Consider the following 26,446-nt stretch of genomic DNA (forward strand, 5'->3'; position numbering starts at 1 on the left):
ATTACTTATTTTAGCTCCAGTAGTATTTTAGTTGATCATATTTCTGTCAAATGTATGTCTTTTTAATAGAATGGAATCTTCCAGCCCTGTCCATACGAGGTCCTCAAGCCACAACTTCAGCTGGTGATCTACTATTCAGAGTCAATTTCCCAAAGTCGAAGAAGGGAGAATATATAGTAAAGCCAGTGAAATCTGAACCAATCCTCTGTAAGTTTTACAAGCTTTTATTAAATATCCCACTGTCTAAAAATGTATGAAAATACATAGTGCAACTGTCAAAAAATAAATTGCAAACAAACTAACTGCAGTCTTTACTACTGTTAGGCCTCATCTTTGAGACTCTGAAGACTATGAGATGCTGAAGACCCTCATCCCTGAGGATCTCTTTTCCCATTGTGGGAGGCCAGGAAAGCAGGAAATGATCGCTGGCTGTATGATGAGGTTCAATCAAGGACTGGTCTGAACCCTACATACCTTCCTTGTGTGTCAGGAACTCTGCCGCATCCGTAGCACCATGCATTAAAACTCTGGCCCAGAAAGCACCAGCACTAGCTTACAAAGCTTCTGTAGGCTACTAAAAGCTGTACATGATATTTAGTCAACAGGAAATGGTGACACACATTTTTCAGTGTCTCCATCTTTTTTTATGTTTTGTAGTATGGCTTCTGTGATGACACAAATGACAGTTTAATTATTATTATTTTTTTTTTATCATTTGTGCGTACTGTGACATAATCAGGACTTCAAGACTGCCATAACTGGTGATACATGGTGGTGAATTTCCACAAAGACACCTGTACAGGAAAGAGATTTAAAAGTTTGTTACTATCAGGCTGCCCAAATTCATTGCTAAATACTCTCCAGCTGATCCAGAGTGCTGCAGCACATGCTCTGAGAAAAATGAGGAGAAATCATATCTGATGCAAGACTTTCCAGCAATTACTCTCGGACAGATTTCCCGTTATCGACCAAGTCTGCCTTTGACCTTGCCTGCTCTCTTATCCCCTGATAAAGACCTCAGCTTTGTGACCCTGACTATGTCTCTTGTCTTGACTCAAGTGTTTCCCAGTTCTGTCAGCGCTGCACTTGGATCCTGGTAATACTGGTAATACAAGGGCTGGCTTAGGCTTGCCTTGGACCAGCCCCTTAGTTATTCTGCTATAGGATAAGACTCTTGTGGGACTTTCAATGATATACTGAGCTCCTCTGTTCTTCTCTCCCTCTCCATCTGTCAACATTCATGTCCTCCCAAGGCATGTTACTAGTTTAGCTTCTTCCCTGGAGTCTTTGTGCTTTCTCATCTAACAGGTCTCCATTGATAGTGGCTGAATCTGGATTGTGGATTACAGCTACATGTCCTGCAATGCCCGGTCTGATATCCACTGGAGCTGCTATTATTATTAGCCACACTTACATTATTATTAGATCCATAGTGTTGTATTATGTACATATGCTAACTGTTACCAATATGTACATATATCACATGCATAAATATATCATATATAGTAGTTAATAGTTAAAAGTCTATTAGAGCTGTTGCTGTGATTGCATTTCTGTCCACCACCAGTGGTATTTTGCCCAAAGTATGGTCCAGATATTAATTCAAAATTCTTAAAAAATAAATAAATAAATAAAAATCATTTATTAAAATATCAGTTTATGAGATTGTCCATTTTTATGCTGGGGGGTTTAGGACCCAAATGCAGTACCACCAAAACACAGATATAGCTTGTACCACTTTAATTTTAGACTTGGCAGAAACAGATAAGCAGCAACAAGGTCAGAGTCTCTTGAAATGTTTGGTGAAGCACACACCAAACAATCACAGGCAAACAGAGATCCAGGATAGGCAGGGCAAGGCTCATGTTCAGAAACGAGGGATTAATCCAAAGGTAAATGCTGGAGAAACTTGCATGACAGTGAAGGGAATGAATCTCAGGTGTGTGATCAGGTGAGTGGGCAGGTGGGCATGTCTGGGAGTGGAGCGAGAGTGGAAAAATACTGACACCATGTGAACAGATGAAGGAAAACGGCAGCAGGTAAGACACTCAATATACTGTATCCCATTTTCCCTCTAAATTATTTCAAATCTAAGGATATTTCCCAATGAAGTACTAATACACTTTGGCATGTGAGGATTAAAACAACATAATAATATTTTTAGTGGACATGTGATCACTTTAAGCATACAGATGGATTTTTCTATGAGACTTTTATCCTTTGACCATACAACTATTTCCTATGCCAATCCATTGCCAACAACTTAATTCAAGCTTACGTCAGCTTTTATACATTGTGAAAGCCAAAACAAATAACTTTTTACAGCCACCTTTTACAGTCTACAGTGTGAAAGCTTTAAATATTGAAAAGACCAAAACCAAGAAGGGAAATTCAACATCAACTACCATTGAATAGACCAAAATAATGTTCATGCATCTTGAATCAGTTCAATATGTGTAACTCCATCCAACATCAAGCTCTATCTTAGATCCAATTGAGGTGGGAAATGCTGCTGACACCACTTGGCTGCTTCTAACAGAATTTTTGTAACTGTTTAGGTGCGGGGAGTCTTAAATGCTTCGAGTTGATGTTATTGTTTCTGTACATATTCATTCATATTATCATTATCATATTATTATAAGGGAGATCACACACAATAGCCTACATTACTTTCTCCTTGTTAATAAAACAATCTATTGTAGGTCTCTATAGGTCACTAGTTGGCAGTAAAATTCTGAACAACCTTCAGTTGGTGTTCAGGTAGTGCAGCAGACTGCAGGTCTTGAAATGCAGACTTTGGGCTGCCATCCGGACCCCTGCACAAAAGGGAGATACTGATAGCAGTCAGCACACTCAACAAAGTCAACTCTGTGCTTATTCTTATTACTCGCAGCATACATTTAAAAAGAAAAATATGACTCTCTCTCTCACACACATATATTGGTTTATTTATTTTTTTTACAGAGGTCATGAGGTCACCATAAATCTGATCAGGTGCCATAATGGAAGACTGCCCTCATTAGAAGAAGAAGAAGAATCGGGGGGGAGACATTCCCCTTTATTCGTCACACACATGCACACTGCACTGCACACGAGGTGAAATTTATCCTCCGCTTTTCACCCATCCTGGTCGTCCTCCCTCCGCGGCAGACCAGGAGCGGTGGGCAGCCAGACCGGCGCCCGGGGACCCATCTCATCATCACCATTGGTCAGGTGGTGATCTTCTTGCATGTTTTTAGTGGGGGTATATTTTATGGAGGAGAACATGCAAACTCTACACAGACACAACACAGAAAGGCCTTTTTCCTCAAGCAGCAGGCACCGAAGGCATGGTGGAGGACGCACCCCCGGTGCCCACAGCGGGAATCGAACCTTCTTGCTGTGAGGCGACAGTGTTGCCACCGTGCCACGGTTTGCTCGAGATTATTAAGGAAAAGAGACAGCTCCACAAATGGATAAAAGGTTGCAGCCCACCACCCAGTGAGTGCTAAGTGCCATAAATCAAACACAACCAAGATGTTGTATGACAGATCAAGCTGGATCTGGCTAAATGCCCAAAGAGTACCTGAATACACATATACAGACATAATTTTGTTGGATGAACAGATACAGGTACAGATAATGTTATCTCTGTGCACCTCTAGCTGTCACTCATGCTGCACTTGATTTGTTTTTAGCTTCTGTATGTGTTAGCAGAGCACTTGTGGAGAGCTTCTTGTTCTTGAGATGTGAGAATTTGCGACTTATGATCTGTCTGTGATGGGTTTCCTTGGCCCAGGCCATTCCCATCACATCAGTTCTGCCTAAGCGTTGATGCTGTGGAGCAACCATTCTAGCTGCTTGTCTGTGCTTATCAGCTAGCTTGGGGAACTGTTGGGTGTACAGTCGGTCTGTGTATTGCAATTCTGGAATAATAAGTCTCAGACATTTTCTTTCGGATTGTATATCTATGTGTGTGTTTAGATTGTAGCCTTGAATGACAGCTGCTCCATACTGGAATGGCTTCAGTCCTGCATCTTTTATCTGGGAAGGGTCAACTGCCCTTCCATCTTTCAGACAGGTGTTTGCTAGTTTAGCCCGCAGCTCTCTCAGCTGACATAGTTCCATCTTCATCTGCTCTTGCCCAACCAGGCTATCCACTTTGTGCCAGAAAGTGGTGTTAAAGTGCAGGTAAATTCTCCAATCTAAAGCATTCCACCTCTTGATTTTCTCTGCAGTGTTTGGTAGGAGTGTGTGACGCGTTTGTTCACTGCGACTGTTGAGCTTAAAGGAAACCACATCTTCCAGGGTCCAGCAGAGGGCATGCTTGAGCAGGATCATGGACTCATCAAAATATTCAGAAATAAGAATAAGGTGGAAATCCCGCTGAATGGCTGCAATAGCCATGCTGGCTCTCTCCTCTAGATCTTCAGTATCAGCTGCCACATTATTGTCAAAGCCAAAGTCAAAAGCCATTATATTGTGAGCATATTGGTTGTTCATCACTGATGAGTTGTAGTTTCTCCAGCTGTTGTCTAGGAAATTGTCCAGACTGTGACTCTTATGGAAGGCTGGGATGCTCTTATAGTAAATAAAGATGGACTCCATCATGGCCACAGGATGCCTCAGGATAGAAAAGTAGAAGGTATCCTCAGGCATCACTTTCGCCACCTGGGACACAATATATGAAGACATTTATTTTAGAGAGCATTTGAACACTTTTTAAAAATGAAACATACATTAATTTTACTTCTGCAGGTTAGAAAAATGTAATCTAAAGAAACTGGTGAATCATCTTTTGGCAAACTCTAAACACGTTGGGCCTTGTGTGGATAAGCACTCTAACATTTAGGATCAATTTGGGCAACTAAGTGGAGCCCATACGGTTTGTGCAGAAGAGCCATTCTTAATTTGATACCATACTATATGTGAGACAATACTGTACGTGGGGAACATATACACTCATTGGCCACTTATTAGGTACACCTGTTCAATTGCTTGTTAGCACAAATAACCACTCAGCCAATTACATGGCAGCAACTCAACGCATTTAGGCATGTAGACGTGGTCAAGACAACTTGCTGAAGTTGAAACTGGGCATCAGAATGGGGAAGAAAGGGGATTTAAGTGACTTTGAACTTGGCATGGTTGTTGGTGCCAGACGGGCTGGTTTGAGTGTTTCAGAAACTGCTGATCTACTGGGATTTGCACGCACAACCATCTCCAGGGTTTACAGAGAATGGTTCAAAAAAGAGAAAATATCCAGAGAGCAGCAGTTGTGTGGACGAAAATACCTTGTTGATGTCAGAGGTCAGAGAAGCGGCAGACTGGTTTGAGATGATAGAAAGGCAACAGTAACTCAAATAGCCACTCATTGCAACCAAGGTATGCAGAATATCATCTCTGAACGCACAACACATCGAACCTTGAAGCAGATGGGCTACAGCAGCAGAAGACCACACTGGGTGCCACTCCTGTCAGCTAAGAACAGGAAACTGAGGCTACAATTCACACAGGCTCGCCAAAATTGGACAATAGAAGATTGGAAAAACATTGCCTTGTCTGATGAGTCTTGTTTTAAGTTACAACATTCAGATGGTAGGGTCAGAATTTGACATAAACAGCATGAAAGCATGGATCCATCCTGCCTTATATTAATGGTTCAGGCTGCTGGTGGTGGTGGTGTAATGGTGTGGGGGATATTTTCTTGGCACCCTTAGGACCAACTGAACATCGTTTAAATGCCACAGCCTACCTGAGTATTGTTGCTGACCATGTCCATGCCTTTATGACCACAGTGTACCCATCTTCTGATAGCTACTTTCAGCAGGATAATGCACCATGTCACAATGTTTCTTGAACATGACACTGAGTTCACTGTATTCCAATGGCCTCCATAGTCACCAGATCTCAATCCAACAGAGCACCTTTGGGATGTGGTGGAAAGGGAGATTCGCATCATGGATGTGCAGCCGACAAATCTGCAGCAACTGCATGATGCTATCATGTCAATATGGACCAAAATCTCTGAGGAATATTCTCACCACCTTGTTGAAAGTATGCCCAGGAAGAAGTAAGGCAGTTCTGAAAACAAAACGGGGTCCAACCCAGTACGAACAAGGTGTACCTAATAAAGTGGCCAGTTAGTGTACGTGCACACCCTAGAGCACACCCTGAACACATTAGCAACCCACACGGGCAGGCCCACATAGAGCTTTTTGGAATTCATGAAGGTTGCATAAGGGAGTCCATCACTAACCAATGGGCGTGGGCATGAGTGAAAATGAAACATGTGAAACATGTGAAACATTAATACCGGACTCTGCGCTGCAGCTGGCAGGTTTCCAACTCTACCGTGCGGACAGAGACAGAACTTTCCCACAAAACTAAAGGTGGAAGAATCTGTTTCTACATCAAGAGTGGTTGGTGCAACAACGTGACAGAGATCCAGCAGCATTGTTCCTCTGACCTGGAATCTTTTATCATTAACTGTAAGCCTTTTTATTCACCCCATGAGTTTGCTTCATTCATTCTGGTCGGCGTTTACGTCCCGCCGCAGGCCAACATGCAGGACGCACAGCGTATGCTCGCCGACCAGATACTGTGTGTGGAGCAAACCCACCCGGACTCTTTAGTTATTGTCCTTGGTGACTTTAACAAAGGTAACCTCACTCACGAACTCCCTAAATACAGACAGTTTATTAAATGCCCGACCAGAGAGTAAAATATTCTGGATAAACTGTTACACCACAGTCAAGGATGCTTATCACGCTGTCCCCTGTCCTGCACTGGGCCATTCTGACCACGTCATGGTCCACCTGATTCCTGCATACAGGCAGAAACTAAAGCTCTGCAAACCTGTAGTAAGGATATCAAGGAAGTGGACCAGTGAGGCTGTGGAGGATCTCCAGGCATGTTTGGACTCTACTGACTGGGATATGTTCAGGACTGCTACCAACAGTCTGGATGAGTACACAGAGGTTGTGACATCCTACATCAGCTTCTGTGAGGACTGCTGTGTTCCATCACGCACCAGGGTGAGTTACAACAATGAATTCCTGGCGGTGTCATTGTTCATCTCATTGTGAGTACTATGCTATACTATCTCTTCTCCTTGCGAGCTGCTAATGCTAACTGTTTTTGGACTGCCACTTAAAGTGTGCTTTTGTGTTTCAGAGTCCTTTTGTTATTTATCATCCACTCCTTATGAGTGTGTTTTTTTGTTGTTGCACCATTTATGTTTAAAATAAACTGTATTTATTGGTATATCTTTGTCTCTGGTCTGCATCTTTGGGTCCTAACAAATTACTCAGTCAAAAAGCCTAACACAACCCACATTTAGAGTCCCATTTGAGCCCACATGGAGCTGAATGACACATTTCTAGATGTCACTCAGTTTTCCCAAATGGGGCCCAAATGCCAGCCCATTATTAACCAATGTGGGGTCTACATGGACATGTTGATTGGGCTCCAAGGTAACACAGATCCATTAGATTTCTTATGGATGTTTTCTCATTTTTATTGATCACCTTCACACAGACAATGTTAACAGTATTAATTGAGCACTTGACAAAATATGTTTCAAAAAGTCATATTTTGCGAGGCAGCTGTGGCCACATGTTGAAGTATCCTTGAGCAAGATACTGAATCCCAAATTGCTCCTGATGCTGTGCCATTGGTGTGTGAGTGTGTGTGTGAATGGTTACAAGTTCGTAATTAGCAGGTGGCCTAGCCACCATTGCTGAATGTGTGTTAATAATGAATGCAGACTTGTGTTGTAAAAAGGGCTTTGAGTGGTTGTCAAACTAGAAAAGCACTATATAAATGCAGTCCATTTACTATTTACCATTTCATCTGAGTTTTTTTCTGGAACTACACAGTATATCCAGTTCTACCATACCCATATTCAGGCCCTAAAGACCTTCACAATTTGCCCATTACAAGCTTGTTTCTTCGTTTAGTCATCATTCAGCCCATCTGAGGTCCACATGAACATGTCAACTGTGTTGTAAATCAATCTGCGCAATTCAAATCATTTTTTCATGACACTCACCTCAGACTTTCTAAACCTCATGTGGTTGCACATGATGTGGAACTCTCTCCCACGTCTGCTGCTGAAACCCTCCACAAAGTGTGAAGCAAAGAAGAACGGGTAAAACAACTGACTTTGTTTGTTCAGAGGGAGGGCAAAGGTCAAGTTCCTACTTTCACCATAGCGATACAGGATGTTTAGAATAGTGCTGCTTGCTGTTTTGTGTGTCTTGAGGAAAACAATGTGAGACTTTGGGTGGCAAGATGCTTTAGCATGGACAGTATTAATGTGAGCCATTAAAAAACTATATGGGGTGGGAGTGTTGAGCTTTTTGTCTGTGCTTGCAGTTAAACCTTTCCTAGTACTGTGGAGGACTACAGAACCTGGAAGTCCAAGGTTTAGCTTGATTCCATTTTTTTGTAGAAGCAGCTGTCCAGGTGAAAGTTTTCTTGATTCCGTCTGAGAGCCTGTGGCATGGCTGACAGTTTTATCCACATGTTTAGTTCTTTCTGTCTGAAATGGCTTCACGTCTGGCTTTACTGCCAGTGAAAACTCAGAATGGGGGTCCTCCCAGACATTTTGCAGAGTTGGAAACAGGTGCTGTTTGTTGACAGTGAACCTCAGATGTGGGAGTCCTATCAGCTTGTCACTCCTGAAAGAAGTCATAAACACAGTCAGTATGATATAATATAATGTAGCAAGCATTTATTTTACAACAGTCTCAACTTTTTTTAGGGTTCAAAATACTCATGTTACCAGCAAATGCAGTTGTTATCTTGTCTGTTTGTAATACAAATTATATTGTGGTTTACATTGAAAAACAGATAAGACTATATTTTAAGAGTCCTACAGTTCAAAAGATTTCCCATGATCATAAATTTATGACTTTCCCTGAATATATCATTCAAAAAGGCTCCTGTCTCACCATAAATGAACTGTGATTTTAAATAAAAATGGATAATTAATCATAAAATGATGTTTATTCACATTCTGTTACATTATGGTTTAATATTCTTTGGAATATGTGCTAGTAGATCAATAATTGCTCTTAAAAATACTCATCACATTTTTCCCTACAGCTGCACTGTAAGTAATAGTTGATCATTATATTGTCATATTAACTGAATTTTTAATTGAACCTTTTGAACACTGAACCTTAGCACTGACCTCATGATTTAAAAAACTATGATGATATGATATACATGACGTTATTCATTTTGAATGTCATTATAATTTCAGGCGACAAAAATGTGGAATTAATTGTGGATTATTGTGTGAAGGGTGATATGTACTGCAGTAACTTTCACTGTCAAGTCTCTGGCCTTGTCACACCCCATAAGGAAACATGAAGATCAGCAGAGTGTAGCAGGGCAGGGCACAGTTGCAGCAGCAGCGGCAGTAGTACCAAGGCACATCATCACTTTTCAGGTGTGGCAGCAGGCATGTAGTAAAACAGTGAGCAGAGCACTGATGGCTTAAGCACACCATAAGTACTACGTCCAATCAAGTTTTACAACATATCATCATCATTATCAATATATCTGGTCCAGCAATGTCTCTTCTCTTTCAATAATTATGGTATTTATGATTTTTTTGTGATTTGTGATTGTGACGTGTGTGATAGACTGATAGAACAACTGGCCCACTTTATTCTGTATGGAAGATGACAATCTTGCATTGGTAAAAAAAAATTGAGAAATTGAAAAAAAAAATCCATATTATTTCATTAATTTCACTGTGATCAAAATTTGCAATTATTATTTGCCCAGAGTTTGGACAGCTTGGTGTTGCAAATGTGACTTTTACCTGGCCTCGCGGGCAACAAAGCTCTGAATGGCAATACAGACCACAAGCAGGATGAGTAATATCCACAGAGAGTGGCGCCTGATACACATCCCTCTCCTCACACACCTGTAGGGGGTACAACATTACACACATGTATAAACACACACACACACACACACACACACAAACATATGTCTGTATCATCATCCCTGTGGGAACACTCCATTGATATAATGCATTCCCTAGTTCCTTACCCCAACCTTAACCATCACAACTGAATGCATACCCTTACCCTACCCTTAACCTTAACCCAGTTCAAACTCTGACCCTCACAAATGCATACCATGATCCACAGTGAGTGTGCTATGCAGTGTGTTCTTACTGGTGTTACCTATAGTTTGCTAACTTAGTGAAGCTCTGGTGGCTGTGTAATGTTAGTTAGCTAGTTCATGTTAGATCACTTAGTCCAGGTATGCCTACAGACAGACATGCACAATTGCACAAATAGCAGCTATACTATGTTGGAAACTGTAAAACTTGCTGCCAGTGTTAATGCTATGTAAACACAAATAGCATCTGTGGGCACTATTACAATCTAGTGTAAGGACATTAAGCATGAGGCTTGGATATGATCAGTAGTGAAAGAAGTATTCAGATCCTTTGTTTAAGTAAAATTAATAATACCATCCTGTGAAAATACTCCACAACAAGTAAAAGTATGTTCTGCCATCATATTTGGATCAATATTACTGTTGCATTAATATGTAAACTGCATTTACCTGCTGTAAATTATTAAGGTTGAGCCAATTTTAACTACTTTATGTCCTCCTGACTACCAGTAGTTAAAAAGTTGTCCTCTGTGGAGGACATTTGTAAACCTGAATATTTCCCACCCACTGCATACTACTGAATTAACTCCTTTTGCTATCTACAGAGAACATTTAGGGCTTTTTAATAATACCAAATGTGAAGGGGTGGGGCTTTGGTACCCTTCTCTTTCTCATTAAGGAAAATGACATCCATCAGTGCAAGCGCATTTTATGGGAAGAGGAAAAGTAAGTGCATAATACTTTTTATTGAGCAAATTTTGGCTTGATATGTTGGCATGTTTTAGATAAGTCTCTTAACAACACATTAAAACATTGTCTGAATTATTTTAACTGTATTTTAGCAGAGTATTTAAGTGTTTAAAAAGTGTCCTAAAAAAAATATTTTTTTTTTCCCAATTTTTTTTTTTCAAACTTTTTTTTCAGTAGTCTAAATTACCTTACAAAGATTGGGGAATTAAAAAAAGTTGTGATTGGACAATTTTTTTTCCCCCTGTTAGTCAGGAGGATACATTGTCGAGTAGTTTGATCTACAACACTGCATTATATTCAAGAAGACCATGTCATATGGTTTCGTGTTGCTGTCCTGTGAAAACCATGAATCTCTAAAAGTTAACTCTTGATGACCTCAGAAAACAGGCCTATTTTCAGCTTTGTGACAACCCATTTTCCAGCTAATCCGATATGTAGAAGAATTTTCGGTAACACTTTCTATGAAGGTCTAGTTTATAATGCATTAGGAGCACATGCATAAGCCGTTATAATGCATTTATAATGCTTCATACATGTCATTATAATGGTGTATAATCATGTATAAGAACTTATACCAAGGTTTATAAAGTATTACAAGTGTGGACATAATGTATTATAATGAAGTACTTATAATGTTTTATACCTGCATACTCAAGTGACAAGTGTTTGAATAAAGAATCTGAAGTCCTGGGTCACATAACACATTATAACCATCCTTACTCTAGCCAGTAGTAAAGACACACATAGAACCTCTCAACATAGAAAATATACTAAATGCTCGGTTACAGAAAGGGCGTAATGCCTTATAAATATCAATAATATGCTATAGGATGACTTTAAGAGCTTTTAGTAAAGTGACAACACTGTATAAAGTTATTAGCAATTGTATGACATTATAACTCAATTATAATCACTTAGGAGCAGTATTTTGCTGGCTGTAAGTAAAGTGTAAGTTAAAAATGATACACCGTAATGATCTTTAAAATGACTTTATTTTGCAAAAACAAAATATAAAGAAAAGGTGCATGTTATTCTGTACATATCAATACAATTTAAATCTGTAAAAAAAAAAAAAAAAAGCTTGCATAGCTCACAAATTAAAATTCTTGCACCTGAGAGACTAAATAATGCAATTTATAACATAAATTAAAACTTGGAATAGACTAGCTTTTTTGCACATTTAATGTGCAATGGGTAGCAAAGTACCATTCTCTTTCATTTCGCTTATGTGCGCCTTAATCTCAGCTGTAATAGCTGCGCAACATCTGTCCACAAAGGTGGAGAGCTTTTCAGACTTCTCATTCCACTGGCCTAGAGCTCTGAAAGCTTCAGGGGCTGTGAGGCTGAGCTCTGCGATGACTGCCGTTCTGGCAATTGTGTTGCGGTCAACACCGACTTCTTCAAAGGCAGATTTCATGGACCCCCCCCTCACTGTAGCTCTTCAGCACTGCCTTGTACCTTTTAATGATGTCTCTGCAGTTTTTCACTGAAAGAAAAGAAAAGTTCATCTGTCATTGTAAAGAGAATTCATCAACTGGTATGTGCAGTATATGAAAGGAGAGTACATAATGTTGTATATATACTTAACATCTTTTGTTCTATTTTTGCCTGCTCTATCATTTTATGAGAGCACAGTAACATTACACAATTTCCCCTCTGGAATCAGTAAAGTCTTTTAATTTTGTTTGTTAACTGGTTATCTCTTGGGGACCATGAAAAGTCTTAGAGTTAAAGCTTCAGTTGGTAACAATTATTCAGTCATATTTGCTGGAACTGTCACTATATTCTGATAGCCGGACATTAAATGGGTAATTTAGGACAAAATCCCTCTGGCTCCACCTACAGCCTGTAATCGTATTAGCTGAAATCCACCGTGACTGAAAATTCTCCACCAGTCAGGTAGAGGGAGCAGGAGGAGTAGCCAATCGCCGCTCCTACACGTCGTAGTAAACTGCCAAAAGTGAAAGTAAAGTCTGCGACTTGGTCGGACATTTCAAGATGATACACACCGTCAGCTCCCTCTTTTCACCTCTGTCAACCCCCCTCCCTCCCTCCACACATGCAGACACACACAAGAAGAGTGTGTTTCATGGTGAGAAATGTGAGATCGTTTTGGAGTCTCCGCTTGCTATGGAAACAGTACGTCGTCTGTGGGTGTGTTTATGGCTACTTTGTGTGCATGGGCCTGCACGTGTGTGTCTGTGTGTGCCTGTGTGTGTCTGTGTGTGTGTGGGGTGCTTGGCAGAGGTTCATAAAGAGACCTGACGGAGTATTGTCTTGAAATTTCCGACCAAGTCGCAGAGTTTACTTTCACTTTCATCAACTTACCAACTGGAGCTTTAATGACATACTGTCAAAAATTCACTTTTTGGTAAAATACAGTCTTCTATCTTTTTATTCATTTTTATTAGTTCATAGTTTATATTGGTTTTTAATGCAAGCGGTTAAAAAAAACACAGTTAAAACAGTCAATTTCACTCATTACTGATATGTAAAACAATCTTACCTCGAACACGACTGGTTTCTAGTTTGGGGCTTCCACTCAGCTTTTGGGATCTCTTCTTCAGCTTTTTCTTCTTCTTGGAGTCATCTTCCAAGGACGAATCAGACAATGGCGAGTCAATGGCCAAGGTCGAAGCAACTTCAGATTCTTCATCAGAGATGAAAACTCTTTTCACCTGACTCTTGGAAGACTCTGCTGCAATAAATCAAACACACACACATTTCTAAAACATTAACTCATATTTTTTCTTCTTCTTGTGTTTCTAGTTATAACAAACATTGTAGAACAATCCAAGATGGTGGATGTCAAAATTCAAATGTGTGAAAATTCATGTAATAACCCAGGAGCAACACAACCTGGCATATAATTGATCACCTGAACTAGATGATGACTCCACTGATCTGTTCCCAGAGTTGACTCATTAATTCAGCCTTGCTGGTCAGTTCACGCTGAAGGTAGTCTTTATCTGACTTCAGCATTTCAATGGTTTCTTCTCGGAGTCTCCCGCACTCTCTCTCTGCCTCCAGCTGAAGTTTGATCATGGCCAGCTCATGCTTCATAGTAGGAGCTGCACACAACACATGGAGCAAGGATCACAAAAAAGAAAACAAAAAATGACGTGTAAATATTAAATTAAATTATTTTAGCTAAAAGCTATGACAGGGATGCTATTCAAAGTTTGAAACACAATCTATAACCTTTTTAGGCCAATGCTGGATATGACTCAACCAGGCATCATCTAACTTTAAATTTTCGAATGTACTAAATGGTTTGAATATGACTGCAAGTTTCAGCTCTAACTTACACGCTTCAATATTATGAGCAAAGCCCACATTTAATGATGCATTTTGGACAATCTACAGAAAAAGAAACAACCTAAAATGGCAATTCATACCCATTTTCTCTTCCTCCACAGCAGGAGTGGAAGCCCCGTTGCCTTTTGGCGGCGGCGGATTCACAGCTCCCGTTCTTGTGGACATGGCTATTCATAAAACATAATCAACCGAGGGTTAGCATTTGAAGCATTATGCTTTGGCTATTGTTAGTTTGAATTTGATTCAAACTTTACAGCAAAGCTCTCCCACATTAACACTAACGTTATGCACTAACGTTTGCCTTTTCAACATGTTGGCTGGATTAGCTTACCCATGTGGCCTGGATGCTAACCTTTAAGCTTGGCCGACAAAACTTAGGCCAAAAGCCCCCAAAATAACTATATGCATTTTGTTCATGTTTTACAGTCTGTGTTGAAAAATATTACCTTAGAGTTTGGTTTTGTTGCCTTTTGCAGACCATAACCTCCACCACCTTTCTTTTCAAACCTGCAGTCAAGTGCGTCTTCTCTCTGTCGTCTTCGTGGTGCCCTGTGCTACGTTCAGGACTAATCAGAACTCGGAGATTCTGGCTTCTGACAATCAAATTTCGTTCATGCTGTAAATAAATTCAATTGCTTGATTTCAGTTCACTTGCATAACCTTTCAGCTAATGTTACCTGCCAATACAGGCTAACTAATTTAGTCAATACAATAGCAATTAACCTCCACATATTGCTGTAATCATAGTGTAAGATAAACTACGCAACCATTATGATATATAATTACAAATGAAATGTATGTTGAAATGTCAACAAAAATTAGCTTTGAAAAGACAGCAGACTTTAAGACTTTAAACTAAAGAATTACAAGTTGGAGAAGCATTCAATTTATTTTTAACAACTTGGAATTCCCTTTCCCCAGCGTTCCGACTTGTGTGAACGCAGCAGTCCCAGAAGGCAATTTTGGATGCAAGCGGGAGATCGCATGGATCCATGGGACATCGTAGCTGCCCGCTCTTCAGGTGAAGGATGCCAACATGGCAAATTTACTGAGTGACGAAATTCGTCGATTAATGCGACAAGAGGACACGATACGCAGCCGGAGAAAAATAGTTGTATGGATGCAAAGAAGAGGAATCCTAAAGCGTTGCATGATCTGCTCCACCTGTACCGTATTTAAAACCTGTAGAGCTGTAAAAGTATTTTTTAAAGATGAACAAAGTAATATGCATTTTTTCTGATTTTGATTTGGTAAGAGACTTGTTTTTTTATTGAACTATATTCTCTCCATAGGTCAATAAACCATTTTGTTTCTGCAAAATAAAGAGTTGCTTTAAACATCTTTATGGTTGACTTACACTTTACTTACAGCCAGCAAAATACTGCTCCTGAGTGATTATAATTGTGTTATAATGTCATACAATTGCTAATAACTTTATACAGTGTTGTCACTTTACTATTTTAATTTGTGAGCTATGCAAGCTTTTTTTTTTTTTTTTTACAGATTTAAATTGTATTGATATGTACAGAATAACATGCACCTTTTCTTTATATTTTGTTTTTGCAAAATAAAGTTGTTTTAAAGATCATTACGGTGTATCATTTTTAACTTACACTTTACTTACAGCCAGCAAAATACTGCTCCTAAGTGATTATAATTGTGTTATACATACAATTGCTAATAACTTTATACAGTGTTGTCACTTTACTAAAAGCTCTTAAAGTCATCCTATAGCATTACGCCCTTTCTGTAACCGAGCATTTAGTATCTTTTTTATGTTGAGAGGTTCTATGTGTGTCTTTACTACTGGCTAGAGTAAGGATGGTTATAATGTGTTATGTGACCCAGGACTTCAGATTCTTTATTCAAACACTTGTCACTTGAGTATGCAGGTATAAAACATTATAAGTACTTCATTATAATACATTATGTCCACACTTGTAATACTTTATAAACCTTGGTATAAGTTCTTATACATGATTATACACCATTATAATGACATGTATGAAGCATTATAAATGCATTATAACGGCTTATGCATGTGCTCCTAATGCATTATAAACTAGACCTTCATAGAAAGTGTTACCGAATTTTCTCAATCCTTAAAAGGAACACTTCACCCTTTAGCTTATCAGAAATATTCCAATTTACAATCGCTAAATTTGTAGATCCATGGTTTTCAAAAGTCAGGAAGGGCATGGAAAACTGTAATCTGACTTGTAATTAAATCAGTCAGATCAATGCAGTGGAGTAAAAGATACAATATTTACCACTGAGATGTAGTGGAGTACAAAGTAGCATAAAATGGCAAAACTCATGTTCAGTACAAGTACAACCCTATTTCCAAAAATGTCAGGAAACTGTGTAAAATGTGAATAGAAACAGAATGTGATGACTTGGTAAACACTGAAATCCCATATTTAATTGAAAATAGCATGAAAACAACATGTCAAATGTTCAAACTGAGAAATGTTATTGTATTTTAAAAAGTATATCCCATTTGGAATTGGATGCCAACAACACTTTTCAAAAAAGTTGGGACAGGATCATGTTTACAACACTCTTGCAACACTCTGTTTGGTGAACTGAGACTAATTGCTGTAATTTTGAAAATGGAAAGCTTTCCCATCCTTGCTTGATAGTTTACAGTTCAGGGTCTTGACGTATTTTACATTTCATAATAGCCAAACATTTTAATGGGTTACAAGTTGGGACTGTAGGCCTCAGCAAACAGCTGAAAGATGAGCTTGACATACACTATATCCCCACAACCTGCAGGTAGTCATTTGTTAGCAACCAGACTAGATAACCGCATAAGGGAGAGACATAGGGACAAGTCCGCTAGCCTTGTTCCCTTTTCTGCTCCTTCCGTGACTACTACTTCCAGGTCAGTTAGAGTGAACCCCACATTGAAGGAAGGCTCCTCCATGGGTTCCCCGAAGGGGGGCTGTTGCAAGTAGGAAGAATCCACTTCTCCCTTAAGAACAGACAGAGATGGATTCAGACGGGGTTATGTCTAGATGTGGGTCATTGTATAATAAATTGCCCTCTGCGACCAAAAGATTGGGCTCACTAGTAATGGTGGGGGTATTGATGAGCCCGCCTGCCCTTAACACCTCACCCACCAACAACCATAGTGAGAAAACCAGTTTGTGCGTAATGTCCACTCCACATAATCCATTGGTTCTGGGCTATCCATTGCTAATACACAACCCACACATTGACTGGAAATAAATTGTAAAATTGCTACTTGGAGACCTTTCTGCCTCTCCCATTGCCTCCAGTCAGCCCCTGTTAGAGACTCCCCTGTTTGTAAGTCTCTGTCTCTTCCAGATTTGTCCAATGTGCCACCTGAGTATCATGACACGCAGAATGTATTCAGTAACGAGCAAGCACTCTCTCTTCCCACTCATCAACCCTATTATTGTGCCATCGACATCCGACCTCCTCCTACCTTACTGACCCCAAAAAGGCCAGGGCAGTGGAGGAATGACCAACCCCCACAAATTGCAAGCAGCTTCAACACTGAAATTAACGAAGTTAACCTGTCCCTCTTTCCTGTGTGCTGGCCTCCGGGGGCAGCTGCAGCCTTGACCAGACTTAAGATGTTGTTCACATCAGCTCCCATCTTAGTCTAGCCTGATCCAACTCTTCAGTTTGTGGTGGGGGTAGATACTTCAAACACAGGGCTGGGGTGGTGCTGTCACAGTGTGCAGGTTCTGATCAAAGCTTAACTCCAGCAGAAAGAAACTACGATGTCAGGGATCGGGAGCTGCTGGTGGTAAATGGCACTTGAGAAGAGGCAACACTGGCTGGAGGGGGCGGAGCAGCCTTTTGTGGTGTGGACCGATCACAAGAACCTGGCATACAGCCAGTCTGCCGAACTCTCAACAGGTTTGATGGTCTATATTCTTTTCAAATTCACTCTTACCTATCAACCAGGGTCTAGAAACATAGCTGAGCTGTGTCTCAGGAGGTAAAGCGGTCATCCACCAATCAGGGAGTCGGTGGTTCAATCCCTGGCCTTTGCAGTCCACATGCCAAAGTATCCTCAGGCAAGATACTGAACCCCAAAGCTGCCCCCGATGCTGTGCTATTGGTTTGTGAATTCATATGTATGTCGCTTTGGATAAAAGCGTCTGCCAAATGACTAATTGAAATTGTAATATTGCGCTGGACTTCATCACTGGCCTAATCCCATCAAAAGGTAACACAGTTATCCTCACTGTTGTTCGTCGGTTCTCCAAGGCTGCTCATTTTATTGTTCTGCCCAATCTCCCCTTCACCAGGGAAACTGCTGATGAGCTGATCCAGCATGTTTTTTGCCTGCAGACATTATCTCTGACAGGGGGCCACAGTTCACCTCTCAGGTCTGGAGAGAAATCTGTCGGGCACTGGGAGCGTCCATTAGCCTGTCCTCAGGGTTCCACCCACAGTCCAAAGGCCAGACTAAGAGGACAAATCAAGACGTGGAAGCAGCCCTAAGGTACGTGTCTGTCACGAATCTCACTTCATGGTCTACCCATCTACGCTGGGTAGAGTACGCTCATAACTCCCTCACTAGCTCTGCCACTGGAATTACCTTGTTTGAGGCCTCCATCAGATACCTGCCCCATTCCTGGCCCAAGAGAGCGAGATCACCACTCCATCTGTCCAGCTCCATCTCCGCAGCTGTTGAAAGATGTGTGGTGAGATGCGAGATTGCCAATGTGAGACCGCGACCGCAGAGACGCCCCTGAGTGAAGACCAGGTCAAGTTTGGCTCTCTTCAAAAAAAAAACAGTTTTTGGGCCCCTTCACCATTGACTCCATCAATGAACCCCATGGCCATAAAATTAAAGCTGCCTCCCTCTTCAAAGATTCACCCAGTGTTCCATGTCTCCCAGTTGAAACCTATCTCCTCCAAACCTCTGCTACGTGATAACAACCACACCTGAGCCTCATGTACAAAGACTTGCGTGGATTTCCTACTGTACATCCATTTCCTTTGTACATCCCAATCAACGTGGCATTGAGCGCACATGTTGGAGTACTCGATCCCTCCCTGTCCGCGCCCCTATTTAAATACGCAAATCATATGTAAATGAGCCCTGCACCTGGGATCCCCCTCTCTGCATGATCAAAAAATCAAAGAAGAATGAGTAAGACGGGAAAGAAAAAGAATTTCACCGAAAGCGAATTGGAGGCGCTACTCGCTGAAGTAGAGGTGCGCAAAAATGTGCTCTTTCGCACGCTGTCCTCCGGCATAAGCACCAAACGCAAGAAGAGTGAGTGGGAGAGTGTGTGTGACGCTGTCAATGCTGTGGGATCAGAGAAGCGCACACAAGAAGAAATAAAAAAGAAGTGGTCCGACATCAAGGTGGATGTGAAGCGGAGGATGGCTGCCCACTGCCAAAGTGTGGCCAAAACAGGCGGGGGGACAGGAGAAGAGGGGCCCACCCCGTTTGAACAGAGAGTCGCCGCAATTGTGGGTGACACTGCTCTCTCAGGGGTGGTGGGAGCACATGTGGGTGACTCTGATTACCCCCAAGGTAAATACCTATGTATTTGTGTAACTCACAACAAATGTGTTCATACAGTAGCCTGCTCACAGCCCTATAAGATAGAGGTTCATGCGTAAATGCTGTATGTATGTTATTATTTTAGTTTGAAATCTTTTGAATTTAAATTTAAACATGGTAGCATATCAAAGAGGATATCAAAGACTTTGACTCATGTTTGATTACTCAATTTATTATTTTAAAACACAGGAGAGGACACGCAGTCGCAGCCACGTGCCACAGACTTGGGGGATTCATTGGTGAATAAGTGAATTCTGCATCCTTGCCTCTTTTACATGGTTGAAATCAAATGTTGCCAGGCCTGAATGGCCTCCTGGGTAGGATGCGCATTCATGGGCATACAAAAGTAGACAAAGTAAACTGGATTTACAGTTTCCATTTGTTAATTTTATACACTACTTACATGGATCACACACTATTGTTGCAAATTAGTGCAGAAGTGCGCCGGGGAAAAGGTGAGGCTGATTAAGACATTTCACACTTTACGCATGGGGTTATTAACATGAGTATTTTGCACACAGAGACAATCAGGGGCTTGTTAGAAAGATCTTAAGCTGTAGTTTAACCAGCAAGAAACAGCAAAGTCACTAACTTTAATCACTGACTAATAATGATGCTGTGAAGACGGGATAGAATTTGGAGGTACACATGCTGAATGTGCATCACGTGGATTAATATTAGAACAATTACATGAAAAAATTTACTCACCAAGAAGCCACCCATCGCGTACAGTGCCAGCCTGTAGTCTGTTCCCAACCATGCTGTTACTCAGAATGTATGAATCGTGTGTTGAACCAGGCCACCTCGCCACAATGTTGGTTAATGTGCGTGGTCAGCACCTGTATGGGCACAGGCAGCGCACGGCTCCTTACTGTGTTGCGCTCCAAGGCCGGCCGCAGCTCTGCGCACAGTTCTAGGAGGATTGCCCTCGGGAACCTAAAGCGGCTGATGAGCCAGTTGTCATCATGTGCCAGTAAATCCTCTCTGCCTCTGAACACACGCTTTCTTCATATTGCACCATTTGCAATGTCTTCTAATACTGCTAAAGCAGCCATTGTTTTTAATGGTATTAGCAGTGGTATTGCACCACTTTGCGCATGCTTTTATATCCACTGTAATTGCAGATACGTGGGTGTGTTAATTGTTCATCAGTGTTAATTGTTCATGTGTCTCTGATGTGCACATCCCAGCATCACCTCTAAGTGTCGCCAAAGGATCAACAGCTCTAGGAACGTGCATACGCCAGTCATGAAGTTGGCGTGAGGCACTGCACATTTCCATGGTCATTTCACTCTTGATACATCTGAACTTTGTCGTGAAAAAGAGCGTACGCCACATTTTTGTGCGTACGCACCCTTTGTACATGAGGCCCCTGGAGCTTGTGCTAGAACTCAGTATTTTTGTGCTGCCTGCCTTTCTGTTCGCCTAATCGGTGGTTTTCCCTGTGCTCAGGCGCCTAGTCCGCACCTTGTTAGTCCATGCCCTGCTGGTCTGCTCTCCCAGAGGAACTTGTATCAGTCAGCCTGCTCTCATTGAGGACTCAGACCCGTCTGTCAACTCTCACAAAGAGAATGGATCTGCCAACCCTCCAGCACAGTACAAGAGACTCTGCCACTCCTGAACTCAGTCATTACTTATTAATTATTAAAATGTTTAAACTGTTTTCCTGCCTTCTGCCTCATTTGTCTGAGACCGGTACTTTGGGTCCAGTAAACTCAGTCAACACATAACAAGGACTGTGAGACACATTATTTCGATTCCTCTATATGTCCTGTAAATATGGTGTAAATCGGCAATCAAGTTGACTTTGACATTGAGTGTCCCAACTTTTTTGAAACATGTTATGTTAGCATGCATCAAATTCCATACAAAACTGGGGATATAATGTTTAAAAAACAATGACATTTCTCTGTTTCTAAATTTGATATGTTGACTGTGCTATTTTCAATTAAATATGGGGTTTCAATGTTTTGCAAATCATCACAATCTGTTTACATTTTACACAGCATCCCAACTTTTTTGGAAACAGGGTTGTCCTTCAAATTTGTACTTAGTAGAGCACTTGAGTAAATGTACTTTGTTACAATCCATCACGATCTGATATAGGACATGTATGTGTGGGTTTCACAATAACCGATACTTCACAATACACTGTAAACCCTAACAGTTCTACTAACTTATAAATATCATCAATGTAGTACTTAAAATCTGATATATAGTTAACCAAACTATAAACTTTTGTGTTCTGTCAATGAGTAATGAAGTTTTAATTTTATTGGAATATAATTGATCGAGTAAACATTGCCTGCTACATAATAATTTGTGAGTATCCAGTTGTACACTGTAAAAAAAGTCTGCAAAAAATACAGTAAAAAACTGTCAAATAGCAACAGTAAAGGACCATCAATTCCAAAATTGTATATCACTGTAGTAAATACAATGAATTTCCGTAAATCAAGAGACAGTACATAACTGTAATTTTTACGGGTACAATATGTAAAAAACACACAATTTTACTGTGATTTCTTCAAACAATTGTAAAATGAATTAGAAAATACCGTAAAGTCAAAAGTGGGTAATAACCCTAAAATTTACAGTATTATTCAGTATAAATCACGGATTTCACTGAAGTGTACATTTAAATTTACAGTAGAAAACCATTGACCATTCAGCAAAGTATATACCGTCTTTTCTACAGAAACAAGATGTTAAAAATGTGGTCCATATATTGCTGATTTAAAGACAACCGATATTTTATAATGACATAATATCGGCTACTGTTATTTTATGTTAATGTCCTTGTAAGGATGAATTACTGGACAGCCTACCAGGAGCCGTTTTCCTGTCTGATAGTTTGTATCTCACTGCAAGGTACTTTGGTCAACATTATTATTATTATTATTATTATTATTATTATTATTATTATTATTATTTAGAGCCACTCGCCTCTATAGCTCAAACAGAAATAGAGGCAAGTGACACATAATTTTTGGGCGTTTTTGTAGACACAGGCTTCTTTTCTGCTGTCAGTTCAATTTTAAAGGGTTAGCCCCTACCAAATTTAAATAGAGGGATTTTGCACCAGCTACCCTGCTCTGCTCCTCCATTTACTTCAATGCAATCTCCTGTTTTGTGAGTCGCAGCCTGCTGCAGTCTGTCTTTTTAAATCCACCATTCACTCATTTTTCTAAAAACATCTGGACACAAAACACACACGTACTTCTTGCTCAGGCTTGTCCGCTTCTCACAGTCTAATCGGTTTTTTGATAGGAGTTTTTGACACCCCGTCTCCTCGTTAGCGCCGTTAGCTCCGCAAACGGAGCAGGAGTCTGGAGTTGTGTTGACTTTTGAATCCTTCTGACCCACGGTTAGGCGCCATTTCTGCGCACCCAGTAATGAGCATATGTGGAGCCTGCACACGTCCTGAACTCGGGAGATATAACTCTGTTCTTAAGGTAAGCACCTCTACAAAATTTTCTAGTTAACGTCAGCTCTTTCTTGAATGTTCATTCGGGTTTATTGCTAGTTTGTTTTGTTTTGCCCTTGCAAAAATAAGAGTTGAACAACAACTAAGCTAGGTTAGCTAACCGTTAGCCAAGGAAATGTATAGCTGTACTTTCTGTGGCAAGTCGGTTAAGACATTGAGAGGCTACGTGCTTCATTGCAGACTCCATCGAAACGAGCCACGTTGTTTGTTTAAGTGCATCGAAGCTGGTTGCAAGCATACATTTAACAGATATGGAGCATTTAAGGCTCATTTTTACCGCAGGCATAATGTACCTGCTACAGCCGGGATGGCTGTTAACACTATTGTTAACGTTACCGAATTTAAATGCATGGTGGCTTTGTGTACACGACAATGTTCAGATGGGAGTGCTCTAATAGCTCACCTGAAGGATCATATTATGGAAGGGCATGCTGTGAATTGTCCAGTGACAGGATGCAGAAATGTTTTTAAGGTCAAATCTACATTTACTGCCCACATGTCACGGAAACACAGAGATTTTGCAGACAGCAGTATCAGTGACTTTTACAGAAATACTGCTCCTCAGTCATCATCTGCTCCAACTGATTCAGTTGACTCTGACCCTCAAGTGTCTGAGGTGGGTACAGTGACAAGCACGGATGAAGGTGACATGGATATGTCACAAGATTTCCATGACCTTTTTCTAAGAAACGTCTCGTTATTCTACTTGAAATTGCAGGGGCAGTTTCTACTACCTGCTTCGACCATTCAGGTCATTGTTGAGGAAATGCAGAACATACACGAGTTGGGTCAGACATTTAGTTTGAGTAAACTTACAGCAATGCTAAAAAATGATACATCATTATCAGATGAGGACATCACCAAAGTTTGTGAGTCTATCAGGCACTCTGATCTGTTCACTGCATGTCATACAGGGCCAATGAGGACTGTATACTCAAGAGCTCAGTCTTTCAAAAAAAAGTTTAACTATGTGGAGCCTAAGAAAATGTTTTTAGGAAAAGATGAGAACAGGAGAGATAGGTTTGCCTATTATGTGCCTGTGCGAGAGACGTTGAAATGTTTGTTGGAGTCTGATCTGTGGCAGAAATCAGGGGAGCACTCGGCTGAGTCTCCCTCAGATGTTCTGAGTGACATTAGTGATGGACAGATATTCAAATCAAATGATTTTTATGGTCAAAATCCATCATGTCTTAAGCTATTACTATACCAGGACGCCTTTGAAGTCGTAAACCCTTTAGGTTCTGCAAAGACGAGACACAAGGTGTTAGCTGTTTATGTATCTGTTGCTAACCTGCCACTTCATGTACGGTCAGACACAGATCATATGTTTCTTGTGTTATTGTGCAGAGAGAAAGATTTCAAAGAATTTGGGCATGTGAAGGTTTTCTCTGAATTACTAGCAGACTTGAAGGAATTAGAGGAGAATGGTATAGTGGTATCAGATGAAACAGTTGTCAGAGGAACCTTGTATTGCATTGTGGGAGATAATTTGGGCTCGCATTGTATTGGAGGTTTCTCTGAAAATTTTAGTCGCTCAGAGTACTTCTGTAGGTATTGCCTGATAACCCAATCTCAATTTCAGGGTGGTGATCCAAATCTGTGCGGACCAGAGCGTACACCTGAGAACTACGATTCTGCTGTTGATCGCCTCCAGACTGAAGATACTCAGGCTGTGGAAGGAGTAAAGTTCAAGTCAGTATTCAACTCTTTGAAACACTTTAATGTCTGTCAGCCAGGATTACCACCTTGTCTAGGACATGACATCTTCGAGGGCATTTTGTCTTACGATGTTGCACTGTATCTCAAATATTTTATCAAGAAAAAGGCATGGTTCACTTACTCCACTTTGAATCGGCGCATCAAACAGTTCAAATACTGTGACTCTGATGCTTCGACAAAGCCATGTGAGGTCAGTCCTCAAGCAGTTAAACTCTCAGGACAGGCGGTACAGAATTGGAATTTTCTAAGGCTACTGCCTCTCATAATTGGTGACAGAGTGAAAAATACAACAGATGATGTCTGGCAGTTGACCATGCAGCTAAAAGACATTGTGGAGATGATATGCGCCCAGACCATCTCTGTACCTCAGGTTGCATATCTTGATGTTCTTATTCAAGAATATTTAGAGTCAAGAAAGGCTCTATTCCCAGAAAGTAACCTGAAACCAAAGCACCATTATTTGCGTCATTACCCAGCTCTAATTCTGAAATTTGGCCCTCTAATAAGGCTATGGACAATGCGCTTTGAAAGCAAGCACAGTTATTTCAAGAGATGTGCGAGGAATTTGAAAAATTTTAAAAACCTCTGCCACACGCTCTCTGAAAGACATCAGATGTTGCAGGCTTATCTTTCAGCGGGATCAATGGGTCGAGCTGTCTTGCAAGTTAAGGATAGTTCTCCATTTTACTCAGTACTGTACAGCAAAGCCATTCAAGATGCAGTCAGACAATTTGAATTCACTGACACAAACACAAAGGTCACGGTAGAAATGGTGTATAAGGGAACATCATACAAGAAAGGACAGTTCCTTATCACAGGGAGCATTGACTGCATGGAGTTTGGTGAACTGGTACTTATTTTGATAAAAAATGACAATATTCATTTTCTGGTGTCAGTGTACAAAGCAGAACTCCATCCTGAGTACCATGTGTACTCAGTTAGGAAAGACACAGAAAAGATGAAATGTCTGAAAATCAGTGACTTAATTGATTTCTGTCCTTTGCCATCATACATAAAGGAAGGACACCAAATGGTTCCATTAAAACACAGTGTGGTGTCACACTAAAGGATGTGTTTGGCTGCCATTCTGGAGTTAACTGAGCTTTATGCATTTTTTTTATACTCAGAAATGGATGATGCACATCATAGCAGCATACGCAGTGCCATTACCAGAGTGCTGCCAGAACTCCCAACCTCAATTTTAGATATTTTAGAGGAGACCCTACAATCACTGGGGGTGGAGACAGCTGAGGATTTTACCTTTATCCAGGAAAGTGATCTGCTGTCAGTACTCAGACCAGTTCAAGCGAGGAAATTGGTGGCTGCCTGGAAACAAACCAGTGAGTACATTTTGACAACATTTACTTTTTATCATAACCAAGGACAAAACATCATTCAGTACATTTTGTTAATGTCATTATTTCTGTTTTACAGCACAAAACACTGAAATCCACAGCCAGTCACCATTATCCTCTCCAGCTTCCTCG

The 26,446-nt window shown here is 40.6% G+C and overlaps 1 protein-coding gene across 2 annotated transcripts in view; it reads right to left on the minus strand.

The window, feature by feature from the left end:
- Positions 1 to 2,937: 2,937 nt before the first annotated feature.
- LOC143323915 (galactose-3-O-sulfotransferase 2-like) overlaps positions 2,938 to 26,446 on the minus strand; it is a 51,924-nt gene continuing 28,415 nt past the window's right edge. For both annotated transcript variants that reach the window (XM_076736092.1, XM_076736091.1), the window contains 3 exons: positions 9,818 to 9,922; positions 8,033 to 8,663; positions 2,938 to 4,650 (listed from right to left, as the gene is read on the minus strand). In XM_076736092.1, coding sequence (XP_076592207.1) covers positions 3,652 to 4,650; positions 8,033 to 8,663; positions 9,818 to 9,922 — 1,735 coding nt within the window. In that variant the 3' untranslated portion in view covers positions 2,938 to 3,651. The remainder of the gene's footprint in view (positions 4,651 to 8,032; positions 8,664 to 9,817; positions 9,923 to 26,446) is intronic.

The sequence above is a fragment of the Chaetodon auriga genome, chromosome 7, assembly GCF_051107435.1.
Source record: "Chaetodon auriga isolate fChaAug3 chromosome 7, fChaAug3.hap1, whole genome shotgun sequence".
In the NCBI taxonomy this organism is placed as follows: Eukaryota; Metazoa; Chordata; class Actinopteri; order Chaetodontiformes; family Chaetodontidae; genus Chaetodon; species Chaetodon auriga.